The sequence below is a fragment of the Xenopus laevis genome, chromosome 5S (assembly GCF_017654675.1).
Source record: "Xenopus laevis strain J_2021 chromosome 5S, Xenopus_laevis_v10.1, whole genome shotgun sequence".
Classification (NCBI taxonomy): Eukaryota; Metazoa; Chordata; class Amphibia; order Anura; family Pipidae; genus Xenopus; species Xenopus laevis.
The window spans coordinates 98852246-98880190 of NC_054380.1; the positions used below are offsets into that span (position 1 = coordinate 98852246).

Consider the following 27945-nt stretch of genomic DNA (forward strand, 5'->3'; position numbering starts at 1 on the left):
TCTTAATTCTGATTGAATTTCTTATTCTCTGACATTACTATACTAGCTTAAATCAAGATGATCAAAAACAATATTTTTTTTTGCTTTTAATGTGTTAGGACCTGGTGCACCACAGTACAGAAAGACCAGTTATCTGTGAACGCCAGGCCCCAAGCATTCTAGATATTACACGTAGGCTTGGGCGAATTTGACCTGTTTCGTTTCTGCAAAAATTTGTGCGGGTGAAATGTCGCCGCCGCCCATTAAAGTCTATTAAAAAATTTTCGACGCGCAACTCCATACAAAAATATGGGCGTCATTTCTGCGGCGAAACAAGGCGAAGAAATTCGCCCATCCCTAATTACATCCCATACCTACACATGAAAATCAGCTAATGCATATCAATCATAATACAGATCATCTAATTCACTCCCACTGCATCCAACTTCTAGAAATTTCAGATGACATATAAAGATATATGTACCTCATTGGTAAACATATTTAATGTGATGTAAATGAAAAAATTAAAAGCAACTTTCTGATGTACATTAATACAAAAATTGATGAAGTTAAGTGGAAATGTATCTTCAGACCAAAGCAATATTTTCTGACTCCTAATTCTGACAATGTTGCAGAAGTCTGCTGACAGAGAATAGCAAGGGACAGAAAGATATATAGGTATATTTACAAGTAACTTCAAGACCACTGAAAATTTAATGATAGCTGCTTCTAAGAATGCCTTGTTCTTACATGAGCTCAATCTTCAAAATGCAGCTAAGCTAAATATTTAACTAAGCTAAATATTTTGTGTTTCAACAAAAAAAGGGTCTGTTCACTTTTTTACCTGGTTCATGGTGTTCCGAGTGCATGCCTGGTGGATCCATTGGTATAACAGGTTCCTGCAATCAGCAGAAATTAAGACGCATAAAGAATTGACATTCCAAGTCTTTAACAGCCAGTGAGACAAAAAAAAAAATTCAATACTTTTTCTAAATTGATAAATCTTATCTGTTGCTTTACTTGAATATTTTGTAAAGGAAATGTTGTGCAAGGCAGTCTCATCACTGCTACTTGTAGCGACAATCAAAATGCAGCTACTTACTTGTTTTTTGCCTTTTCATTTTAATAGGAAGTATTCCATGGCCCAAACTCATATGAGCAGATTTTAAAAAAAAAAAATATGCTGTCGCAGCCAGATATCAATCAGACTGTCTGAAAAATTCAGTTAAAGGGATACTGTCATGGGAAAAAAATTTTCTTCAAAATGAATCAGTTAATAGTGCTGCTCCAGCAGAATTCTGCACTGGAATCCATTTCTCAAAAGAGCAAACTGATTTTTTTATATTGAATTTTGAAATCTGACATGGGGCTAGACATATTGTCAATTTCCCAGCTGTCCTAAGTCGTGTGACTTGTGCTCTGATAAAATTCAATCACTCTTTACTGCAAGTTAGAGTGATATCACCCCACTCCCCTTTTCCCCCCAGCAGCCAACCAAAAGAACAATGGGAAGGTAACCAGATAGCAGCTCCCTCACACAAGATAACAGCTGCCTGGTAGATCTAAGAACAACACTCAATAGTAAAAACCCATGTCCCACTGAGACACATTCAGTTACATTGAGAAGGAAAAACAGCAGCCTGCCAGAAAGCATTTCTCTCCTAAAGTGCAGGCACAAGTCACATGACCAGGGGCAGCTGGGAAATTGACAAAATGTCTAGCCCCATGTCAGATTTCAAAATTGAATATAAAAAAATCTGTTTGCTCTTTTGAGAAATGGATTTCAGTGCAGAATTCTGCTGGAGTAGCACTATTAACTGATGCGTTTTGAAAAAAAACATGTTTTCCGATGACAGGATCCCTTTAAGTTAGGGGATCCAAAGTACAATATGAGAGGAACATTGACCAACAACAACCCTGATATGGTCCGATTATTGGTGCAATCTGGTCCACTTTTTCTTTTATAAATGTATACATTTATTTCTGTGTATTTTTATTTCTTCCCTTAGCAGCTAAATATATAAAGGGCAATTACCCTGTTAATATATAATATAGTTTTCCAAATATTATCAGCTGTGGTAGCAAAAAGACCAACATCTCAATAGAGTTATGAAATGCCATACACCCAGATGCAATATATAGATTCTTTCAAGTGTGGCTTCATGTAGACATGGGTTAGAGAACTGTGTATGCTTATTACTTATAAATAAGAAAGTGTGTTAACGAAATAATCTAGAGCATTAGTGGCACCTATTACTTACCGCTATTGTGTGTCGGCCACATTCAATGGTAACAAGTTTGTGACATTTCTTATGAACGAGCAGTTTACAGCTGATGCATTTATAGCCTTGTCGCCCCAGTCCCCATATTCGGTCAGTGCAGATGGCGCAATGTGCTCGCTGGAAAACATGATACACGAGTCAACACCAGTACAAACATTTTTCATCCCAAAAGGCTTCATACTAGGCAGGTAGAAGTAACCTATCTGAATTTGATTGCAGAGTGTAAATCAGGCAGCTCATAGACACATCACTGGGTGCAGGATTCCTTTGGCGTCCCACGCCACACAGAATAGAGGAAAATGGAGTTCTGCACACTGGACTTCTTTTAAAATCAGAAATCTTTATTCGTCTATTCGTCTGATGAAAAAGATTTCTGATTTTAAAAGCAGTCCGGCGCGCAGAACTCCGTTTTCCTCTCTCTGTTTATATATAGACACTAGTCTGTCCTGTGTGGGATGTTTATTTTCTCTAATAGACATTTTCATTATCTATCAAGTGAGGTTCAGCTTTTTTCTCAAGCCCTTAATAAAGTAGTAATAAGATTAGTCACCCTGTTAAATCTCTTGGCCTGGAAAGTGTGTCCATTTGCACAATAGAGTTTTCTCCATCTTCTGGCTCCACGTCGATATATGGACTCTAGTAACAAGACAAGAGAATCAGTGCCTTTATCATGGAAAAATAAGGCCTTTTCAACACAAATCAAAGACAGGATAAAAATGATGCTCATCTTAAAAGAGACCATTAACGTAACTAAATTTTTATGACGAGCATGTTATACCGTTTGACAAATCTATATAGAATGTAAAATATGACAGGAAGATCGGTCATAAACATATAAACATGTATGTATGCGTGCTTGTTATATAAAATACACCCCTGCTGATAGTCAGGCATTTCATACAGTTCAAAAAACTCCAATGTAGGCACGTGCTGTGTCAAAGTGCACTAAATAAAACTGTAGGAAGCTGGATGGCTGCTGGGGCCCAAACTGGCAAATGTGAGAACACAGAATTGTATTAACATCAACAGTCCATTAAAGGTAGTAATTCAGTGTTAGTTCAGGTATTTAAACAAAAACAAAACAAAACAATGAATACACTTCTGAACCCCTACAATCCAGTTACGGTTAGTAACTATTTGTCTGGATATCTACGGATTCTTTCTGTGTCTGCTATTTGTTCAGTTCAAAAACATCAGACAATCATTCTGTTGCTTTTCATGTAATGTGACTGTTCCTTCTGGAAGAACTTTATAATTGAAGACTACCCATGCTTACCCTCTTGAAAGAGGATCTAGTTTGGCAGCTCTCACTTATATTCAAAATGTAATTTATACATAAATACTGTCCGTATATTTAATTGAGCATTTATAGTCATATTACATTAAAGTAAGCCATACTTTTCCTTAGTTGCATATAACAGCCACTGCACATGCAGGAATGCAGACATTAATAAGATGCACTTACTGTCTTCCCCTGCACAGGACATTCCAGGCCTCTCTGGTATACAAGGGAACACTGCGAATAAGAAAACAATTTATTGCATTGAAGTAAATTAGCTATATTTAGCCATGATAAATTAAAGTTTAAAAACATTGATGTATTTTGTAGGCTTGCTGCTGATTACATTTTTATTAAAAAAAACAAAAAAAAAACATGGTGTACCTGCAGAAAGCTACTAGGTACCAGGGTTCTATACAGACTGCAAAATATTGGTGATACAAATATTAGTATAAAACATGACGCTGCATTTAAATTATCTGTTTTACCGTGGATAAGCAGTTCTGAATCCTTATTCAGTTCATACAAACGGAAAGCTTCTTCCAGCTCCAACTGAGAGGAAACTGTACATGGATCTCCTGCAAGAGGGAAAAAAAAACATTTCTGAATATACCTTTTTCCTAATTTTGCCCAAGAAATGTGCACTAGAGTGCTGATTGGTTTCTTTTATGTACAACTCCCACCACAGGGGAAATTAATCAGCACTAGGGAAGTGGTAACACATACTTTATATTTATTGACCCATTTTGTCCCTTTAACCCAAACAAGAAAAATAAAAAAAACACATCTAATTGGGAGGAAAAAAAAGGGACAAAACCTATACAATATTTTTATATCACGATTCACATTAAAAAAATGTAGCTGATGTCACCATGTTTTGCATTTTATGGTGAGATAAATTCTGAAGGACTAACAGTTTAGACACTTATGTTTTTGAGTAAAATTAAAATACCCCCTCTTGTTGACATGAGCTTATATAGCGGGGCTTGTGTAGAAAGGTGCATAAACACTATCATTTATACATATACATATATATATATATATATATATATATATAATATATATATATATATATATATATATATATATATATATATATACACACACACACATACATATATAAATATATATATATATATATATATATATATATATATATATATATATATATATATATACACACACACGACTCCTCAGACTGATGTGAAAACTGTGAGTCTGCACCTGATTCCCCTCCTTGGGCTCACAGAGTCATTCAAACCCCAGCCCCCCTCAACTTTTTCCATTTTAAAAATTCTGGGATTTAAAGTCCCCCAAGCTTGCCATAGAATCTGTCCCTTTCTCTGTGCTCTCTGCTCCACAGCTTGAGACATCAGGTGATGTTTCTATGCATTTCAATGGAGTGGGTAAGTTAGGTTTCAGGGCAAATTACTGACAGCATGATAAATTTGTTACTGTGGAAGACTGAAGAAGCGGTGCTTCAGTTTTTTTTTTGACATGCCTGCGGCTTCCAGTCCCAGTACAAATCTCTGCTAAATACGTTGTACACTTTGTAGTAGAAAATGCCACTGACATCCAGAGAGCACACTGCAGCCAAAAAAAAACAAATTTAAAAGTAAAATGAATGCTGGCAATAGCTCTTCTGCTTGCATGACAAATTAGAAGCTTCACATCTTGGGAAATATGGGAGCTGTAGTCTTAATGAGTAATGATTTAAAGGAGAACTAAATTCTCTAATGAAGTTATTGAACCAGCCTAAAGTTTCAGCTTGTCAATAGCATCAAAGATCCAGGACTTCAAACTTGTCACAGTCACCATCTTGAAAAGTGTCTGTGACACTCACATGCTCAGTGGGCTCTCAGCAGCGGATGAGAAGCTTAGGGGTCGTCACAAATTATCAAGCAGAAAATTAAGTTGGTCTGTAATATATATAAGCTGATGCTACAGGGCTGATTATTAAATTCTGATGCTAGTTGCACTGGTTTCTGTGCTGCCATGTAGTAATCATCTGTATTAATTACTAATCAGCCTTATAATGTGACATTTATATTTTATGTGTACTGTATATTTTGAAACAGTCCCTAAGCGACAGCAGCACAGAGCACGTGCAGTGAATCAGCAGAAATGAAGATGGGTTGCTACTGGGGCATCTTTGGAGACACAGATCTTTTGCGCTAAAGGGCTGTCATTGCCTTCGGCTGGTACAGAAGCACAAAACACTTCTTTAGTTAGAGTGTAGTTCTCCTTTAAGGACTGTCCTACAGAGTGTAGTTCTCCTTTAAGGACTGTCCTACAGCTCTGTAGTCAATATACAGCTTAGTTGATTAATGCAAACAACCCATCAAACAGGGCATTCCCCAGAAATAAACTAATGTTCTCTATAAAATACCAGTAGATAAAAAAGCTTAGCAGGTACTTCCAGGTATGACTCTCTATACAAGGAGCAATTTGTTTCATTTTAAAACAATTTGCAATGATGCTTTAATGCCAGGGAAAATTGCCTTTCTGCTTCAGCTTTAAAACATGCCATATTAGAAAACTGGCAGCTATGAAATTATATAGAGCAAGTTAATATTGTGCCAAACTAAAATAGGTCTTTAGGACTTAAAGGGCACCTGTTGCCAAAATATATAATCCCAAACCAAAGGAGCGGGCTAATAGAGCCGGAACTTTGGTGGGGGTAACTGTATTAAAAATGCCCCCCCCCCAGCACTAGGCCACCCGCTTGAGGAGAGATTGAGATCAATGACAAAATGAAAGGAAGAAGTGGGGTAGAAACATGGCACAGCAAGAAATAGGATGCTTGATAAGATGTGTAGCATAAGCTGAATGCATGTCCAGTGCAAGCTTTATTTATTAGGGTCAGGTTAAACTTAGGCACATACTGCCCCAGAGAATGTTTCCAATTCTCATAAACGGAAATTGGTTAATTTTAATAAACTGTAATTTACACACTGAACTTGTTTGTGCATATTTACATACTGTGTTGATGCAAGGGCTGCAATACCCTGGCTGGGACCTATTAACACAGAAACCAGGTATTTAAGTTATGCCATCGTTAGCTACATTACATTCAGGCCTAAAAACCAAAAGTGGTTAAATACATGAGAAAAATAGTTAGAACTGTTTAGAACTTACTAGTATTACCTGAATTACCACTTTATCTTATTACCTGTGCATCAAAGAATCTCAAGCATCCTTAACTGAACATTCTTATCATTATGGAGGCCAGATAAGCATCTGCTTAAAGGAGAACTAAAGAAGTATGTAGAAATGTTTTACATTATGTTTTGGGCTTCTGTACCCAGGGCTGCCATCAGGGGGGACAAGTATCCCGGGCATGAAGGGGGGCCCGGCAGTGCTGCAGTTTAGAAAGAGCCGGGCCTCCCTTGCCAGCACCGAAGATCTGCGGCCAGCCGAACAGTGGAAAATGCGGAAGTGTCGAACAACCAAACTCCCGAAACGGCGAAAAGACCCAAAGTCACAAAAACAGCCGAAATTGAAGTCCTGAAGCGGCGAAAAGACCCAAAGTCACGAAAGGAGGTGAAGTTGAAGTCCTGAAGCCACGAGTTCAATTCTACTGAACACCAATTTGTGTTTTTTTTTTTTTTAATCCCCTGGCACCAATGTATTATTTTAATATTCTTTAGGCCCCTGCCACCAATGTTTTTTTTAAAAAAATATTTTTTGGGGCCCCAATTTTTTTTTATCTTGTAAGAGGGACCCTGGCGCCAATATTTTTTTTTAAAATATTTTTTTTGGGGCCCCAATTTATTTTTAACTTGTAAGGGGGCCCTGGCACCAATGTTTTTTTTAAAAAAAATTTGGGGGCCCCAATTTTTTTAACTTGTAAGGGGGGCCCTGGCACCAATGCTTTTTAAAAAAACTTTTATGGGCGGCCCTGGCACCAATGTTTTTTTTTTAAAACTTATAAGGGGGCCCTGACCATCAATAGCTTTTTATAAATTGTGTGTGTGGGGGTTACTTTTTTAGCGCTGATGTCTGTGTGGTCTTTTAACTGTGATGTGGAGTGGGCGGGGTCTGAGGCGGGGTGGGTGGGGCCCAGGGGCCCCCAAAAATGTTGTTGTACGGGGCCCCGTGATTTCTAATGGTGGCCCTGTCTGTACCAGCCCAAGGCAATCAGAGCCCTTTAGCAGTGAAGACCTGTCTCTCCAAAGATGCCCCAGTAGCTCCTCAACTTCTTTTCTGCTGATTCACTGCACATGCTCTGTGCTGCAGTTAACTACTGAGCTTAGAGACCCACTCACAATATAAAGTACACATAGAATAGAAATGTCAAAATATAAGGCTGATTAGTAATTAATACAGATAATTACTACATGGAAGCACAGAAACCAGTATAACTAGCATCAGAATTTCCTCACCGTGTTTCATAGTAAAGTTTCTTGGACTTAAAAGTCCCTCTACTTTCCACAGCGGGTGATGCAAAGGTTATCTGGAAAGCAATGGTTTTTCCAGGCCAAGAATATATCATTTCACAATGGAAAAAAATGAGAGAAGAACAACCTTCTGAGCCTAAAAGGGGCCGGAAAATGGTTATCTTTCAATCTGTAGAATAATATAGGTATGTGTACAACTGAGTTTAAGTAAAAAAAAATGGAGGGGGTATGTTTTTCCCTCTAAGCCATCCTTAATGGCTTGAATAGAGAAAGCCTAATAGCAGAGGACACTTAAACAAGAGTACATTTATCAGAGTGATACAATTACCCTTTGCATCAAGGTTTATATAGTTCCCTCAGTCATTACCTTCCTCATCAATCCATTTCATGGTAAAAGGCTGGTCATTCTCAAAAGTGCACATGTCCCGCACCTCATTGCACAACCCGTCAAAGGATATGGAGGGTTCAAAATGTGTAATCATGATGTCACTGAGGAGAGAAGAGCGTCTGGTTAAGAACTATACTGTAAGTAAGTAAATACCATTCCTAGTAGAGTAACTGAACTAACTCCAACTTTACAATGGTTCCTAGGGTCTTAGGTCAAATTATGAGATATTGACTACTGCAAATAAAAGGAATTGTTGGTAAGAACATTGAGCAGAACCAGTAATGAAATTACTGATTTTATTCCGGACCTGGCCACAATGGTTAAATGAGCAAATGTATAATTTCTTTATCCTTATTCATGCAGAGACATAACTTATAGACAAAGGCAGACATATAAGAGCGTTTAGTGATAGTCATAAGTGGGTTGCATTCCTACGGATGGTGGAATCTATTCAGTACAGAGTTTTTTAGTTTTGAAGCTATCCAAGAAACTCACGTAAGCAGTGTTGGATTAAAGGAGACAAATAGCATAACTAAAAATACCTTCCAATGGCAATAATGAATTATATATGGCTGGTTTTACTTTCAGCAAAAACGTATTATCTTTAAAATGGCCCCTTTATTGGAGCTCCCTATAGATCTGCTATGGTCCCTGTTTCAAATGAGGGGTGGGCATGTCCTAATGTTCCCTGCCAGAAACACAGTAGGAGGGGGATAGTCAATTGATTCACACAGGCAAAAGACAGGTTCCAGATCCCTATCAGGTCAGCCTAGCTTCTGATTGGTTCCTTTTCTACAGTCCAGTGTGCAGAATGCAACTAGCTCCCCTGCACAGCCTAGGAAAGGAGGCAGCAGAACATGTAACAGATAGATGGGACTAGTAAGGTTTTTGCAGAAATTTTCAATAAATCAGATCGAAACACTATTTTTGAAGCACAATCCTACTATACTTTAAGTATAATGCACTGGCACACGTTTGTTTTATACAATATATCTCCTTTATAGCCCTGTGTAGCTCTTTACTGTAACATACATCCTACAATAGAAATAAATGTTTGCAACAGGAAATAATGTTTTCTCTATGAATCCTGAAAAGCGAAGTTTGCTTGCGTCAGCTTTTCAAGTGAAGGAAACACTGAAAGAACAGCAAGATCTGAGGGCCGCCTTTAATTAAAAAGCTGAAATCATCAAAGGGTCACAACTAAAAGTGTTGAGCAGTAGATATTTCTCATGACAAAGGCAAAGGAATTGGTGGGAGGCATGAGAAAGCAAAGGCAAGGGAAGGGATGCAGCATACGTGAAGAGGAGTGACAGAACAAGAATTTAAAGGGCAACGGCACTTTAATAGGTTTTTACATAAAACAATTATGCTGAGCAAATGTCTAATACACACATTAAAAATATTTTATTTGTTGTAAAGTAATTTGTAACTATATTTGCTTTTCAAACCAGTATCTCTATGACTGTTTATATGCTCTGCAGTCCTGGCTCTGACTTCTTAAACAATCTAGCAGGAGGCTGCAAACAAACAGGCTTGAAACAGTGCAGAGAATAGAAAGTGATAAATACAATAACAATGTACATTTACAAATAACTTTAAAACCACTAAAAACCATTTAACTAATGGTTATAGGGCATTTGACTACAATTATATTTTCTTTTGTTATGAAAAAATCTGTTTTTGGTGGAGATAAGATTAAAAATAAAAAAAAAGTGTAAAGGCCCATAAATAAATGGCTTAAATAGAACTTGAGCTGAAAATATTAGCATTTAAGCATTTTCATATAATGCAGTAAAGGAGCATTATTTTGCACACTTTCTATCTTACCAGTCAATTTGACAACTCTTCCCATCATCCTTTGCTGTAGATGACTATCTTTGCACACTTTTTTGGCTTTTTAACTATTAAAATAACAAAACCAACAATTTTTAGTGCTCACTTTTATATAAAGTGAAACAAGCTGCTTCAATAGACAAACGTAACTAAAATAAGATGCCTATGTAGGGGCCCCTATGGGTTAATCTGCCCTGAAGCTTTAAGGCCCCCATCTTTTTCTTAGAGTGATCTGCCAGGAGAGAATGACACTCCCCTGCTACACTGCTATATAGTGTGTGTAGGGAGTGGCCACTTCCTCTTTGGCCTGTGGATGGTGATCCAGCTGGGTGTGCTCAGGGGAGCCTGGGCACAGCTAGGCCCAGAAAGGCCCAGAAAGGCCCATGTGCTTTGGAAGAAGAAGTCGGGGACCAGGAAACCCCGTGAATGAGGAATAGTTACACTAGGGCAGACTTGTTATAGTCTCTCTAGGAGAGAAAGGCAGAGAGGTGAGAGAGAAAGAGCAGCTGAAGCTCCAACGAGGATTTGCAGTAAGGGAGTAATTTCCCAGAGGCTTTATGTGTTGCCTCCAGTCAGGGACCTCAGTGTAGAAGCTGCTTTCCTGACAACTTCCAGGAGGGAATATGTGTGAATAATGCAAATGCCTAATGAAGATCTTTCCTCTGTGAGAAATGCCTGCAGCTCTGTGTGAGAAATGTGCTATTGCCTCAGCTCCTGCGTGAGTACTAAACCTGTGGTCACTTGCCTCGTGCATAGTTAAATAAACCGTTTCTGTTTTACTGCAAGAACCTCCTGGCGCCCATCTTTTGTTGTATGCACAGTAGCCTGGGGGGGGTGTAGTTGCACTACACCATAGAGGGAACACTTCCACATGGCGAAGGCCCTGACCCTGTTGTGTGAGTCGCAGTGTAACCCATGCTTCTACTGCTAGCTGGACAGTTTAACTATTTGTGTGCTATGCAGCCCAAATAGGTGTTACACCTAATTAATGATAAACCAATGTTTTGAATCATAAAGCAAACTCCTAGACAAAAGAAAGAAAATGGGCCCCAAATCTAACTACTGCCAAATGTGGATGGGGCACAAGTGGTAACAAGAGGCATTTATTCAATTAAAGGGGATCTGTCACCGTAAGAAATAATTCCAAATCCTATTTTATGATGTTAGACAAACAAAATAAACTTCAATTACACTATATAAATAGTTTCAATCTTGTTTTTGTTGGTCTTGGAAATCACAGCAAGCAGGCAGCAGCCATTCTGGCAAACTTTAAATCACTTCAAAGTCTTCAAAGCCTAGGCTTCAAAATTAGATGCTGAAGACAGAAGGGGACTGCAAGGAGAGCAGTGACATCTAGCAAATGCAGAATGGAAATGGAATTGTCTGCCCTGCCTCTATGCCTAAGGCATAAAGGCGGGCAGTGCTTTAAATTAGTTTATAACCGGTATGGATGTTTTCATTAAAAAAAAGAATTTCATGCTTAATTTTAAAAGGACTTTTATTGTACAGCTTTTTATGTCTTGGTGACTATTCCCCTTTAATTATACTCTAAATAAGGAAATCAGTTCATTTAGGCTGAAAACCGACAATAGAATCTGCCATAGATCAGCAGTAAATTAATCTGAACATGTTTCACCCTGCTACTGCTGCTCATTTTACTGAATATCTTCCTTTGCTCAAGTGCTTTGTCATTTTTTATTCTCCCATTGCACAAATAAGTACCTACACCGTAGAACAGTGCAATTCCTATGCCATGTACCTTCCAGTGAACAGAAGGATATGCAAAGAAGCAGGTTACAATTTGGTAGATGTGATACTGTACACTATATTTGCATTCTGATAATAATTTAGTACTGTTTATGTAGCAATTAAATATGCATGTGTATCAGTTATACATATATAGAGTAATAGATTTCCATGACATATAGAAACAAATAAAAGACTTTGATGGACCCTAATAATAAACATTAACCACTGCACCAGAAGCTCCTTCCCTAGTGCTCAGAGAGGCTCCTTCCCTAGAGCTCAATATTCTAAAATGCTTTATAGCCACCTGCAGCCTTGCCATCTAAACGCGGACTACCTGCAGAGCCAAAAAATCAGGGCTTTTCCATATGAATTTTGACCAGATGAAGGACTCTTGTCATCTCTACAAACCTAATTTTGTAGGATACAAAACATTAAATAATGATGTAACCATGATGGATCACTAATTTCCAGCTCCACTCAACATTTTATTTAAAAAAAAAATTTAAACAGACTAAAAACAGTCCTCTTCGGTCAATCTAATAAACAGGCAATTATTTAGTGTTGAATCTAAAACAAACAAAGAGACTGAGAAATTTCACCACTCTTTTTGAGGCAATTTCTTGACTTTGAACAGGTCATAAGGAATTTTCCTACATTGCAGATGACAGATTTTAAATATATATTTTGCATGCAACAATCCCTGCTCTTTAGTATTAAAACACTTTCCAGAATTAACATAACATAATAACATAATAAGATGGTAAATACAGGTATGGGACCTGTTATCCAGAATGCTTGGGACCTGGGGTTTTCCAGATAAGGGATATTTCTGAAATTTGGATCTCCATACCTTAAGTCTACTAGACTATCATTTAAACATTAAATAAACCCAATAGGCTGGTTTTGCTTCCAATAAGGATATATAGGATCCGTTATCCGAAAACCTGTTATCCAGAAAGCTCGGAATTACAAAAAGGTCATCTCCCATAGACCCAAAAATTATTTTCTTTTTCTCTGTAATAATAAAACAGTACCTTGTATCAGATCCAAACTAAGATATAATTAATCCTTATTAAAAGCAAAACCAGTCTATTGGGTTTATTTAATGTTTACATGATTTTCTAGCAGGCTTAAAGGAACAGTAACACTAAAAAATGAAAGTGCTTTAAAGTAAAGAAAATGTCTTGTACTGATCTTCACAAACTCTACTATAGTTCATATAAACAAGCTGCTGTGTAGCAATGCCAGAAATTGAAAAAGGGCTTTATGGCACAGGTTAAATAGTGGATAACAGATAACACCATTATATTCTGCAGAGAGTATCTGCTATCTGCTGTGTAACCTGAGCCATTTCTCTTTTGAATGGCTGCCCCCATTGCTACACAGCAGCTTATTTATATAAACAATAGTAGTGTTTCTGAAGCAAACACAGCAGTTTTACCAGTGCAGTAGTGATGTGCGGACCAGCCCGATACCCGTCCGCAGGTCAGTCAGAGTTCAGGCCAACCTTGCTTCCCCATTTGCAGGTGGCGGGCGGGTCCGGGTCGAGCTTTTGTTCCTGCCCTACCCGCCCGCCACCATACACTGCCAGCTTCCAACCTCTGCTTTTATAGCTGCGTGCCTGCTCACCCCGCCCCCTTTGTGACCTCACAGGCGGGCCGGGTCTATAAAAGGAACCCGGAAGTCGGGCTCAGGCGGACACAGGTGGAGGGAGGACGGGTATTCGGGTCGGGTGTAGGTTTTACCCAACTTGCACTACAGTGCAGGGCAACACTGCATAATATTTATATTACTTTAAAACACTTATTTTTTTGATGTTACTGTTTCTTTAAGATATGAAGATCCAACTTACGGATCCGTTATCCGGAAAGCCCCAGGTCCCGATCATTTTGGAAAACAGGTCCCATACCTGTACTGTTTTATCATTACAGAGAAAAAGGAAATCATTTTTAAAAATTTTAATTATTTGATTATAATAGAGTCTATGGGAAACAACCTTTCCATAATTCGGAGCCTTCTGTATAACGGTTTCCAGATAACGGCTCCTATACCTGTATTGCAAAAGGTAAAATCCTTATTCTTCTTGCATACAAGGTATTTTTTACCTTCATCTGTGGGCGACATAGCACAATGTATAACAGTGTGATACAATAACCGTAATAACTATTATACAATCTCAGTGGTTCAATGGAACTATTTTAGTCAGCAAATGCCAGAGAATTTCCTACCACCCAGTTGAACCAAAGAAGCCCCTTGGAGGAGTGCTGAAATGCTTTTAAGATTACTCAGCAAGTCAAGTTGTATGAGACTTACCACTAAATAACCATTATCATAAAACTGGAGGAATGACAAACCAGAGCACTGTTCAAACAACATTAAAAGCCAGAAATCCTTTGTAGGAAAATAACAGGAAATTGATATTCACCATACAGTACTAGAGTTCAAAAGGGAAAACAAACAGGTTCAAGAAGACAAACAGCTTAAAAGGAACATGCTTTGTATGGAGAGAACAATGCTAGGGAGACCAGTTTTTCTGCTTCCTCACATTTAGTCACTGACTTGGTTTTGAAGCACAGGGAGATTATGTCTTTATGAACACTGCATCAACTCACACTGTATAAAAGTTCTTTTTATCAGAGGGGTTTTGAAAATACTGTTAGAAAGTGAGGATTATTTAGGGAGTATGGCACCACCTAATTTTTAAATAAGAATATCAAAAGTCATCAGAGAGATCACGGAGCAAATTACTCACAGACAGAGTGCTTTTATACAGGCCATATAACTTTCAGCACACTTTCCATATCCTAATAGGCTACGGGCAGACATACGTATTTACTGATCGGTTTCGGCACGATCCGCCCCGTGTTGCTGACCGACACATATACGCTAGAGATATTGTGCCATTGCCTAAGTGTAAACCGATATCGTAGAAAAGTGGCGGTTCGTCTTTTTCTTAAAGAACCGCAGAACGAACCAAGCGGAAAAGGCTCTGTAAATACGCATGTGTGCCCGTAAACATATTGTAAGGTGAGTGATGCTTATTTCTTATAATAACCATTTACAATATGGTAGGGAAGCACCGAATCCAGGATTTGGTTCGGGATTCAGCCTTGCATATGCAAATTAGGGGCAGGGAGGGAAAATGTTTTCTCCTTCCCATCCCTAATTTTCATTTGCAAATTAGAATTCGAATAGGTATTCGGCCGAATCTTTCGCAAAGTATTCGGGGGTTCGGCCAAATCCAAAATAGTGGATTCGGTGCATCCCTACAATATGGCACATAGCATCACCAAGAATTGGTTTTAAGAATACATTTTACAGGTTATTCACTGGTTTTGCATATTATAACCCTAGTTGCCCTAGCAATGCACTCTACATTTGATGTCTGAATGTTGTTCCGAGACTACGGTTCTGCTTTCAGTACTATAAAATTGAACCAAACTCGTCAGCACACCAGCAACTTATTCCAGCACCTCTGTAACTGTATTCTATTTCCTTACAAACAGACCTCAGTTTATTAGGGAACTTCTTCTACAATTTTCACTAGCACAGGTACCCCACAAGTAAGCGGTCTTAAAGGAACAGTAAAAACCAAAAAATAAAAAGTGTTTTAAAGTAATTTAATTATAATATACTGTTGCCTTGCAATAGTAAAAAAATGTGTCAGAAACACTATTATAGATTATGTAAACAAGCTGCTGTGTAGCCAAAGCTAAAAAACTAGGAGAAAAGGCTCAGGTTTACATAGCAGATAACAGATAGGCTATGTAAAATACAATGGGAATCGACAGAAATTTTCGGTTATCAACTATGTAACCTGTGCTTTTTTTTTTTCCTTTTTTCAAACTGAATGGCTGCCCCCATGGCTACACAGCATATTGTTAATATAAACTATTGTAGTGTTTCTGAAGTAAATACTCAAGTTTTACCAGTGCAGGGCAACAGTACTTCATATTTTAATTACTTTAAAACACTTTCATTTTTTTGCTGTTACTGTTCTTTTAATCCCAAGATTTTCCGTATACACCTATGTCTGCTCATCTCCAACAGGAAACTGAACATTTTCAAGTTTGCAGATGACATTACAGTGCTTGGTCTCATCCAGAACAAAGACGCCCTCCACCAGGTAGGCTTGAAAAAATCTGGCCCTCGCTACCACAGAAGTTGGACAGCACTGTCCAACTATCTAGAGTAAAGCTCCAGACTGAATCATGGCAAGACAAAAGTCTAGTTTTGATGGCAGGACTGATCAGAGCAACAGGATCTGCAGTTTGGACAGTCACTTTAAAAAGCCTTTAAAACAGAACAGTCAAGAAATTAAAATGAACAACCCCCCTCAAAACTTTTACATAACATCTGTGCCCCCTCAACCATATACTATTGCTAAACCCTGCTTGTCCTCCAACCAATGATATCTAATCCATGTCCCTTACACACCAACCATGTTACTGAATTCATTTTCTTGGCCAATATAATAATGGTTACAATAATGGCATAATTTATCTTAAATTACCTTTATATTATTTCTGATCAGTCACCTACAAAAGGTTTCTGAAAGCACAGCCTAGAATAGTTTTGTGAATGTCACATCTCTTTCCTTGTATAAAACAGGTCTAATGAAAATGGCAGGAAAATAAAAGTTTTGTTTAGCATTTAGCACCAGCAACGGAACAAGCTTCATAATGTATCTTAAAGAAACAAAAAGAAAACAGGCATAATGGGAAAGCCAAACACAATAAAACAATATTACACAAGAGGATTAAATCAATAGCCAAGTGAGTCAGCCTGAGATGCATGAAAATGATCAGAGTTTCAGGTACAGTCACACATGGGCTGTGCTGCCGTCACATTTATCCGCATTGTGCTGCTTTTGAAATACAAAATAGCCTCAAAATCCTCCAGGCATACTGATACTTTATTCATTTTGACAGTAAAATGCTGCTCTCTAACCAAATCATTAAATTGCCTAATTAAAGCTGTGAAGCGTATAGGAATGTTGCAGTCTCCAAAGCCTTTTATGGACTTCTTGAAATTGTTTGAAATTATTCAAAAGCCAGTCATGTTAATGAGCCATTTTTTTTAATCCTCCACAATAAATCTAAAAGGAATGTTAACCCCAGAATAAAAAAATGTCTAATACAAGAAAACATAGAATTCTAAGTAACTTTGCAATATACAGTACATTAATTACAAGTTTTCTATGTTTTTTTTTAAAGTTATGAATTCCTACTAAAAGCAGTGTTTTTATGTGTCTTTCTATTCTTTGTCCTGATGGCTCAAACTGTTATAGGGGCTGTTCACCTTCCAGACACTTTTTTCAGTTCAAATGTTTTCAGATTGTTCACCAGAAATAAAGACTGTTTTTCAATTGCTTTCTTTTTTTTTTATTCTTTACAGTTTTTCCAAAATCTAAGTTAAAAATGTAATGTACCAGTGTCTCTGTTGTTTGAGTCTGGCAACTCAGTAATTCAGGTGCGAACTCTAAACGGTTACAATTTTGCAACATTTATTAGCAACTATTGTATTAATTATAACAGCCAACTTTAATGAAAGCCAGTGATTCTGCTCATCATGGACAAAGATAAGAAATGTATTAACCAAATGGATCAATTTAGAACAGTTAGGGTCAGGACACACAGGCAGATTCGGGGTGACAAATCTCCTCTTCTATGGGGTGACTAATCTCCCCGAATTGCCCCCCCCCCCGTCGGTTAAAATGTAAACCGCAAGGTAATTTCCTCGTGAAGCAACTTTGGGCAAGTTTGGAAAATGAATCTCTCCGAGTGCCATCCAGCCAGCGATTTACATTTTAGCCAGCGGGGAGGCAGTTCGGGCAGATTAGTCGCCCCGAAGAAGAGGAGATTTGTCGCCGGGGGACTAATCTCCCTGAATCTGCCTGTGTGCCCTGACCCTTAGAGAGTCAGCCCCCCCCCCACAGCTGCTTTAGAAGGTGAAATATGAAACTTTCTACTTCACTATTAGAAAAACAATCGCACATAGAAAATGGAAAGTAACTGGGAAATTCTGGTGAACTATATGAAACCAACTGAACTGAAAGAAGTGTTGGAAGGTGAACAACCCCTTTAATACAAAGTTTAGCAGTATGTCCAAGTCTTTTAACAAATGTACTATGAAAAAAGGTCCAGTGATCAGTAGATCAGGCATTTACAATGAAAAGGGACAACACCAACCCTGCACTTGTGCTTTATAGATTTCAAATTTATATAGATAGAGTGAGCTAATTAGTTCAAAGAGGCCGATTACTCCTGCAGGTTTGATATAAATGTAGTACAGACAAAAATTAGCTTAAGGTAGTTACCCCAGACAGTATCGAGAACCCACCCTCTGACACCTTGCAAACCAGTTCAGATGAACAGCTAAATCACACTATGAAATCACAAGATTCTAAAACATAGCCTTTAATAGATATTTTTTTTCAAAAAACCAAATTACAAAAATATTATGGGCCATGCCCACACAGCACACCAAACTAGAAGTCTACAGACCCACCGCCGTCTCTCAGTGTAAGCAGTGCAGGACTATTTCCTTAAAAACAGATGCTGTAACATAGGTGGAAGGTGGGAGAGCAGCTTCCATCCGTTCCCAATGTAGGTAGGCAGAATTGACCACGAGGGGAACGGGGTAAACGAAGGGAGGGTAGAACAAAAATACTAATGGCTGTTACTACTTTTAGCGGCTATTTTAATCCCTCATTGTCCATCCTATGCGGTTTTTGCTTTTGCTTACACTGAGAGACGGCGGTGGGTCTGTAGACTTCTAATTTGGTGTGCTGTGTGGGCATGGCCCATAATATTTTTGTAATTTGGTTTTTTGAAAAAAATATCTATTAAAGGCTATGTTTTAGAATCTTGTGATTTCATAGTGTGATTTAGCTGTTCACCTGAACTGGTTTGCGGGTGGGTGGGTTCCCGGGTGGGTGGGTTCCCGATACTGTCCTTAAGCTACTCTAATTTTTGTCTGTAATAAATTTTCAAATTTGGATTTCATGTTTAATTTAAAATAGGAAGTTTTATGTCTGAGTGACAGGTCCCCTTTAACATAACATTCCTACTACCAACCCCAATATATGTAACCACAAGCAACTTGTCAATCATACAGAACAAATAGGACTTACCAATATTTTATTAATTTAGTACTCCACTTTGTGAGTAAAAGATAATTTCCTATTGCAGGGTTTGTAGTGTCGGATTCAAAATAAAGAGAACAGACTCGATCAGATCAACAGCTGTGTGGTGCCATTACCCAGGTAAGTTGGATTCATTAGATGACATTTAAGGGATTGTTCACCTTTGAGATTACTTTTAGTATGATGGATAGAGTGATATTCTGAGACAATTCGCAATTTGTTTTAATTTTTTTATGATTGAAGGTTTTTGAGTTATTTAGCCTTTCATTCAGCAGCGCTTCAATTTGCATCTTAACCAATCTGGTAACTAGGGTCCAAATTACCCTAGCAACCATGCATGGATTTGAATAAGAGACTGGAATATGAATAGGAGAGGGCCTGAATACAAGGATCAGTAATAAAAAGTAACAATACATTTGTAGCCTTACAGAGCATTTGTTTTTTTTTTTTTTTAGAAGGGAGTCAGCGATGCCCATTTGAAAGCTACAAAGAGTCAGAGGGAAAAGGCAAATAACTATAAAACTTGAAAAAATAGATAATGAAAACCAATTGAAACGTTGCTTAGAATTGGTAGTTCTATAACATAATAAAAGTTACCTGAAAGGTAAACCACCCCTTTAAAAAGTATCATCAAACTTGGATGAAACAGTTAATAAAAAGATGGTGTGATGTAAATTGGCATGCATAAATGCATAATATGAGTAGAACACTCAAACTGAATAACTATTAGCCATTTGTGCAAGGAGGGTTTATATTCCACTAATTATGACTTTAACTGTTATTGCTGGTATTCATATGTGAGCAATTGTCTGTCTAACTAATGCAATGCTGCAATGCTTCCTATCATTTTTTTTCTCATATAGAGAATGGCAAAAATATGAGCGTAAGAAAAATGTTTGAAATGGTGAGCCAAAACTACTGTATAAATAAATAATATATTCATGTTAGAACATTATAAATGTTGCCACAATTTGGTACTCATAACATTCCTGTAATTCTTAAAGGGGAACTAAAGTCTAAAATAGAATAATGCTAGAAATGCTGTATTTTGTATACTAAGCATAAACTTACTGCACCAGAAGCCTAATTAAACAAATTATTTATGTTTTCAACGTTAGCCGCATGGAGCTGTCATCTTGCAACTTTGTTAAACATCTTTGCAAGACCAAGACCATGCTCATTGTGATTTGGGCTTCAGTTGGGAGGTTAAGCTTAGGGATCATCATAAATGATAAAAACAGCACAAGTCAAATAATATCTGCCTTGGAAGCAGATACAGCAAGACTGATTAATAATCAGAATATACAGACTGCACTGGGCCTGTGGATACAGGGAAACAAACAAAGCTGCGCTACATGCAGAGAAATTATCGGCAGCCGACAGAAATCTTTTAACCTGTTCGATCGACCATATGACCATCTCCACCAGACAAAAAATATTGCGACTTTCAACACACGGTCCGAAAATTGTACGAATCCTCGATTTGTAACGATCAGATCTTTGCGTCTATGGCCATCTTAAACCAGGTATTTAAACTAGGCCTTTTTTCAAAGGGGTTTACTCCAAGCTCCTGAAATTATCTATGCTAGGTTATCTATGAGAAAGTTTGAAGAGTCAAAAGTAGATTTTATGCTCTAAACATGGGTACCCAACCTATTTTACTCGTGAGCCACATTCAAATGTAAAGAGTTGGGGAACACAAGCATGAAAAAAACTTCATGTGGGTAGCAAATAAGATCTATGATTGGCTATTTGGTAGCCCCTATGTGAACTGGCAGTCTACAGGAGGCTATTTTTGGCAGTACACCTGGTTTTTATGCAACTAAAACTTGCCATAAGCCAGGGGAATTATCATGAAAATGAAAATTTAATATAAGCTTCAGCATACTGAAATAAGAAACTTTCTAAATACAATCAACTAAAAATGCTGTACTATTTCTGAAATAATCAAGTTTATATTCACTAATCTTCTCTCAACATCTGTTTCTCCTTATTCTCTCTTCGTGCAGCAGTTGGGTGTCAGATTCATTGACCGTTAGATCCAATATTTCTTATAGGGTGCTCCTTTTGCCTGCATGTATAGAGCTCACTCTATTAAGATCACCAGACATCATGTCTCTCTAAGTGCAGAATTTGTGCAATAGGCAGTTATTGTTTGTACTGAAATCAGTTATTTAAATGAGCTAGGAAAGGAAGCCCAACTGCTGCATGTAGACAGAATGAAGAGAAACAGATCCTGAGAGAGGAACAGTAAATATAAACTTGATTCTTTCAGAAACAATGCAGAATATTTAATTGATTGTATTTACAAAATTTCTTATTTCAGTATGGTGAAGCTTATAGTTAATTTTAATTTTCGCGATAGTTCCCCTTTAAAAATAAGCACCTACTTTGAGGCCACTTTGAGCAACATCCAAGGGGTTGTGAGCAACATGTTGCTCATGAGCAACTGGTTGGGGATCACTGCTCTAAAACATTGACTGTAGAGATATAGCTAAATAGCTGCACATTGAGTTACTGCACAGACACAGGCATTAGTTGTGAAGTCCGGCTAAATCACGTGCTGTACTGTCACACTCACCGAGCACACTAATCTTCTACAAACTAGAAGGGTTTTGTAAAGTTTTGGTAATGTTATTTTGTAAACACACATGGTTTCTTTTTTTTTGTCAGCTGTGCACAAGAGAGGAACATTAACCTTTCCAAAAGTTGGCAAAGTGGAACTCCTGAACATTAGCAAGAAGCATATATTTACAAATACAAGTGGCCGGGAGGGACACATTATTAAACGATCAATAAATATCAAAATAACCAGAGAAAGCTCGTGGCCTTTTTGCACTTAAACGATGGAAGGAGTTACGTGTGGGTTAAGAACTTTTCCTATACATAGTAAAAGCTTTAGCATGTCAGGTGAAGATAACAGTGTGGGGTAATGGAGCAGATACAGTGGCAATTGGACTGGTTTATGAATAACAAGATATACATTTCATTTTAAATTTAAATTAATTATAAATTAAAATACTAGAGATGCCAATATGTTGGAAATCCCCACTCCCCAGAGTTAAGTAAATCACTTACTCTATCTCATGGATCAGTGCACATCTTACAGAAAAATCAGACAAGCCTAATGCACATTCTTCAACACCCCCATGTGTGAGAATAGTACTTCTGGAGTTTAATATCGGAAATTTGCCCAATCCTAGCACTTACTGCACTATTCAAAATCCATTTTAACAAATTGTTAAAATTATGACTAAAATAAAAGATTTAATCACCTTTACAAAGTTAGTAATCAGCAACCTATTCTTTAAGTGATGGATAGCAACTCCATTCTCAATTAGTTAATTTCCATAACATATTCATGACTACAGCAGTCATGTCGCTGACTCCTGAAAAGTCAGAAATGAGCACTGAGATAGAAAATAAATTGTAATTCATATATCTCAGTTGGTTTGTAGGTCACAGGGTTCTAATATATTTTCCCCAGTTACAAGCCTGGAAAGAAATGTGATTTTTCAAGACTGAGCTAACATACCATCAGTTCACAGATCACTGGATACATTCACTAAAATAGTATATTTAGCCAATAAGCAATTTCTAGATGGATGTAAATATACCCCCAATACACATATACAACAAAACAATTATTACTCTTAACCCATCAGTTCATTTTCAAACCTATTAATCATGGAGTATTTTAAGAATGGCTGACCTTTAGGTTAAAGGGATCCTGTCATCGGAAAACATGTTTTTTTCAAAACAAATCAGTTAATAGTGCTACTCCAGCAGAATTCTGCACTGAAAACCATTTCCTCAAAAGAGCAAACAGATTTTTCTATATTCAATTTTGAAATCTGACATGCGGCTAGACATATTGTCAATTTCCCAGCTGCCCCTGGTCATGTGACTTGTGCCTGCACTTTAGGAGAGAAATGCTTTCTGGCAGGCTGCTGTTTTTCCTTCTCAATGTAACAATGTGTCTCAGTGAGACATGGGTTTTTACTATTTAGTGTTGTTCTTAGATCTACCAGGCAGCTGTTATCTTGTGCTAGGGAGTTGTTATCTGCTTACCTTCCCATTGTTCTTTTGTTTGGCTGTTGGGGTGGAAAAGGGAGTAGGTGATATCACTCCAACTTGCAGTACAGCAGTAAAGAGTGATTGAAGTTTATCAGAGCACAAGTCACATGACTTGGGGCAGCTGGGAAATTGACAATATGTCTAGCCCCATGTCAGATTTCAAAATTGAATATAAAAAAATCTGTTTGCTCTTTTGAGAAATGGATTTCAGTGCAGAATTCTGCTGGAGCAGCACTATTAACTGATTCATTTAGAATTTTTTTTTTTGCCATGACAGTATCCCTTTAACTTTTAGTATGTTATAGTATCCAATTGTAAGCAACTCATAGTTGATCTTCAATATTAATTATTTATATATATTTTTTAATTATTTGTCTTTTTTTCTGACTTTCCAGCTTTCAAATAGGGTCACTGGCCCCCATCTAAAAAAAATGCTCTGTAATGCTGCAAATGTATTGTTATTGCTACTTTTTTATTGCTCATCTTTCTAATCAGGTCCTCTCTTAAGGTGGCCATAGACACACAGATCCTATCGTACGAATCGAGGATTCGTACGATTTTCGGATCGTGTGTGGCGTGTGCCGACATCTTTCTTCCGGCGGAGATCGGACGTTTGGTCGATCGGTCAGGAGCCCTTTGCGCATCGTAATCGGATCGTTCGGCCATATGGCCGAACAATCAGATTACCCCTGATATAGCCATGCTCGTTAATGGCATATCGGGGGCCACCTTTATTCATATCAAGGACCCTGGCAACCAGACTGCTGAAATTGCACACTGGAGAGCTGCTGAATAAAAAAAAAAACAATAAAAGAATCCCACACATAAAATGAAAAGCAAATTGAGAATATCAGAATATCACTTTCTAAAAGCAGATTTCCAAGGGGAACTCCAATTACCATCCCCTGCTGCCAATAATCCCTAATAAACCTTAAAGGGGTTGTTCACAGTTAAGCTAACTTTTAGTATGATGTAGAGAGTGATATTCTGAAATAATATGCAACTGGTTTTAATAATTTATTTGTGGGTTTTGCCTTATTTAGCTTTTAATTCAGTAGCTCTGCAGTTTGCAATTTCTGCCATCTGGTTGCTAGGGTTCAAATTACCTTAGTAACCATGCACTGATTTGAATAAGAGACTGGAATATGAATAGGAGAGGACCTGACTAGAAAGAGGAGTATTAAAAAGTAGCAATAACAATACATGTGTAGCCTTGCAGAGCATTTGTTATTTTAGATGGGATCAGTGACCCTCATTTGGAAGCTGGGAAGAGTCAGAAGAAGGCAAATAATTTAAAAGAGACATGAAAATGAAAAAACCCTAATTGTGTAGGCAATTATGAGTAATATATGGTGTTGCTTTTACATGGTGCTAAAAATTAATATTATCTTTAAAAATCACCCATTTATTAGAGCTCCCTATAGTTGTTCACTGGTCCCTGTCTGTGTTTCAAATGAGGAGTGGGCAGTGTCAGGTGTGGGCCCAGGTGTCAGTGAGCCCTCATGCTGCTAAACTTTTGTCTTATTTCATGGGCATTCGCTATTTCTATGAGAACAAAGTGGCTAAATAGGTGGAATAATAGATTATAGTATGTAAAGAAAAGTGACTGGGAGAATAGAGGTTGCGTGATAAGAGGAAGAATATAGTACTGAGGGTGGGCCCCTTGTCTAAAAACTTTTGGTGGACCCCTGGTCTAAGGTTTTTTGGTGGGCCCTTGGTGTCCAAGACTGACACTGGGGGTGGGTGTGTCCAAACGTCCCTGCCAGAAGCACAGTAGGAGGGGGACAGCCAATCACAGCCCTGCAGTCACACAAGCAGAGACAGGCTTCAGTTCCCTATCAGGTCCTGCTAGCTGCTGATTGGTTCCTTTCCTACAGTGCATTGAGTTGAGAGCTGCCTGCTCCCCTGCACATCCTGGGAATTCAGGGAGCAGGAAGTGGCAGAGAAGGGAGGGATTATTAGGGTTTTTGCAGAAATATTAAATAAATCAGCCTGAAACCACTACTACTACACAATTCTTCTATATCTAAATGAGTATAATATCACTGGTACATTCTTATTTTTTTTTTTATTTTTTTTTTTTTTACACAAAATGTATCCTTTAAAAACTATAAAAAAATAATAATAATGAAGACCAATTGAAAAGTTGCTTAGAATTGGCCATTCTGTAACATATTAAAAGTTAACACGCCTTTAAGTGTTAGCACGGTTGTCTACACCAATACTCTTACCATAGGATGCTGGGAGCTGCAATTTCACAGGCGCTGGAGAATGTGGAGTAGGTTATCCTCATGCTAGATGGCAGAGAGTATTAGGTTCTTGATTGAGGGCAGGGGCACATGGGCAGATTCGGGAAGATTTAGTCGCCTGGCGACTAATTGCCTCTGCTTCAGGGTGACAATCTCCCCTAACTGCCTTCCGCCTGCGAGTCGATTTCCGAAGTCACCCGAAGTTGCCTCACGAGGAAACTTCAGGTAACTTTGGAAATTGTAAATTTAGAAAGTGCATTGCCGCAGGCGATTTTTCGTTTTAGCAGGTGGAAGGCAGTTCTGGGAGATTGTCGCCCTGAAGAAGAGGTGATTAGTCGCCAGGCGACTAAATCTCCCCGAATCTGCCCTTGTGTCCCTGCCCTAATCACTAACCTTTTTCTAGTTGAAACCCTGAGGTATTCTGTAATAGCAGCTGTACCTATTATTTTAGGGTGAATAGGCTACGGTGGCTGTGTCTCATCAGGGAATTGCTCAGGTATCCTACACATCAGCTGTGCTACACTGAATATACAATGTGTGCATTCTTTCCACTATTACTAATACACAGGCAGAAAGAGGCAAGCCCCAAACTGACCAGTCACACGTTAACCCTTTCATTATTCTAACAAAACCTCAGCATTCCACAAGCCCCCCACAATGCACTGCGAGCAAGCAGAACATTCCAATGTTTAGAGCTGGTGGGCACATCCGGACTACATGTCCCAGAATGCAGCGACTGAAAAATGCATGAGCAGTTCAGTAAGAGGACTTGATTCACACGATTACAAATAAGAAAACTGTGTAGTTCACGTCTGATGGGTCCTATTACTTGACTTACCCCTTAAAATATGCTTTAACCCGGACCTGGTGGGCGTGTTCTGATGGCTGGGACATGGTATTGTCCCTCTGTGTCGGCATGTCCTCTAGAAGGAGTCCTGAGGTACCTTGCAGTTGTCAGTATGCAGGAGAGGATCCCTGAAACGCTGTAGCTTCAGCAGCCTCACCTCTTCTTCCTTTCCCTCTCCCGATTCCTATTGCAGAGCCTGGAAGAGCGTACCAAGCTGCACACAGACGGGGGAGGGGACAACCCTTCCCTGGACACACCCATGCTACCCAGATAGGTAATGAGAGGCGGAGAAGAGGGGGTAGGGCAGAACGAGTCACACATCACAATAATGATGCATCGTAAACTACGTGATATCGAACGCAGATGGCTTACCGTCTATGTCACTGTTCCTACTATTTTTTAAACTTGGCCCACAGTCCCGGATGGCTGTTGAAAGCGCCATAAATGTTTCTTGACTACTATTTTGTTTGTTTACTTTTAACTACAAAGTCAGGCGTCACAAGTCTCATCTCGCGAGATATACATCCATATATAAGTACAGTCCATTTAGCAGCAGGGGGGTATGGAATCACACGTGAATGCTCTGCTGATAACATGCAAGGCGAGCAAGCTGTGGGCGTCTGATCACTATTTTCTATTTGCACCGCTAGAATTTGTCAGGGTGTGGGTTGCTGGATCTGCAGCTGCCGCCACAGCCAATGTTTCAAGGACTGTTTGGCCAGGGGTGTCCAAACTTTTTACAATGAGGGCCAGATTTGGTGAGGTGATGATAATGTGTGGGGGGCGACCGTTCAGCCTGATTCAGCATTGTTTGAATCGGACCATTATGTTTATATTCATGAAGCTGCTGGATCCAGGCAAAATGAAATGTGAAGCCATTATGGTATCTTAGTGACCTACTGCGCTGATCTCCTTCTGTCTCCATAGCCAACCCTCACCCACCCCCGCATCCAGCCTCTGTATAACTTTTATTTCATTTGTTCATTCTCTCTCCGTTACACACTCTTTCTGTAACTCCCCCTCCCTCTCAGAAACCAGGCATGAAAAAAAAGCTTACAACTCTGTCTCCTCCTTTGCACACAAACTCCCTCTGGAGCTCCCCCTCCCTGCCACAAACTAAAGGTGGACTCCGACTGTGACTTACTTCCCTGCTGCCGCACATTAATTTCTATGTGATCACTGAGACAGGCGTTAGATAAGCAGGATCAAGCTGCAGCAACACTCGCGTCTCTCAGTGATCACATAGAAATGAATGTGCGGCAGCAGAGAAGTAAGTCACAGTCAAGGAGTCCACCTTTAGTTTCTGGGAGGGAGGAGGGAGGGGGGAGCTGGCAGCTGCAGAAGGAGTAAAACTATGGAAGGAGGAGTTGAGCCAGGGGATAGAAGGGTTTTTTAGCAGTGTAGCTTTTTTTTATGCCTGGTTTCTGGGAGGGAGGGGGAGTGACAAGGTGAGTGACTGTGTCTAAGGTTTAAAAAATCACTGAGGCGTGCTGCTGTGACGTTCGGCTCCTCTTCTGCTCTTTGCTGCGGGCCAATTAAAATTGGATGGCGGGCCGCATTTGGCCCGTGGTCTGTAGTTTGGACACCCCTGGGCCAGGCCAACCCTGAGCCAGTCGTTGTCTCCACTTAAATGAGAAACAAACCATTAAAGGGATACTGTCATGGGGAAAAAAATGTTTTTTTCAAAATTAATCGGTTAATAGTGCTTCTCCAGC

The 27945-nt window shown here is 38.7% G+C and overlaps 1 protein-coding gene across 3 annotated transcripts in view; it reads right to left on the reverse strand.

The window, feature by feature from the left end:
* prkci.S (protein kinase C iota S homeolog) overlaps window positions 1-26488 on the reverse strand; it is a 52926-nt gene extending 26438 nt beyond the window's left edge. Inside the window, exons 1-8 of one of the 3 annotated variants that reach the window (XM_018242238.2) lie at window positions 26222-26488; window positions 13907-14021; window positions 8308-8429; window positions 4029-4118; window positions 3727-3777; window positions 2812-2897; window positions 2241-2378; window positions 824-878 (exon numbers count right to left, since the gene is read on the reverse strand). In XM_018242238.2, coding sequence (XP_018097727.1) covers window positions 824-878; window positions 2241-2378; window positions 2812-2897; window positions 3727-3777; window positions 4029-4118; window positions 8308-8429; window positions 13907-13914 — 550 coding nt within the window. In that variant the 5' untranslated portion in view covers window positions 13915-14021; window positions 26222-26488. Of the gene's footprint in view, window positions 1-823; window positions 879-2240; window positions 2379-2811; window positions 2898-3726; window positions 3778-4028; window positions 4119-8307; window positions 8430-10155; window positions 10279-13906; window positions 14022-26221 lie in introns of those variants that run through there. The other 2 variants (XM_018242237.2, XM_018242239.2) reach the window with 2 other exon arrangements.
* Window positions 26489-27945: the final 1457 nt, after the last annotated feature.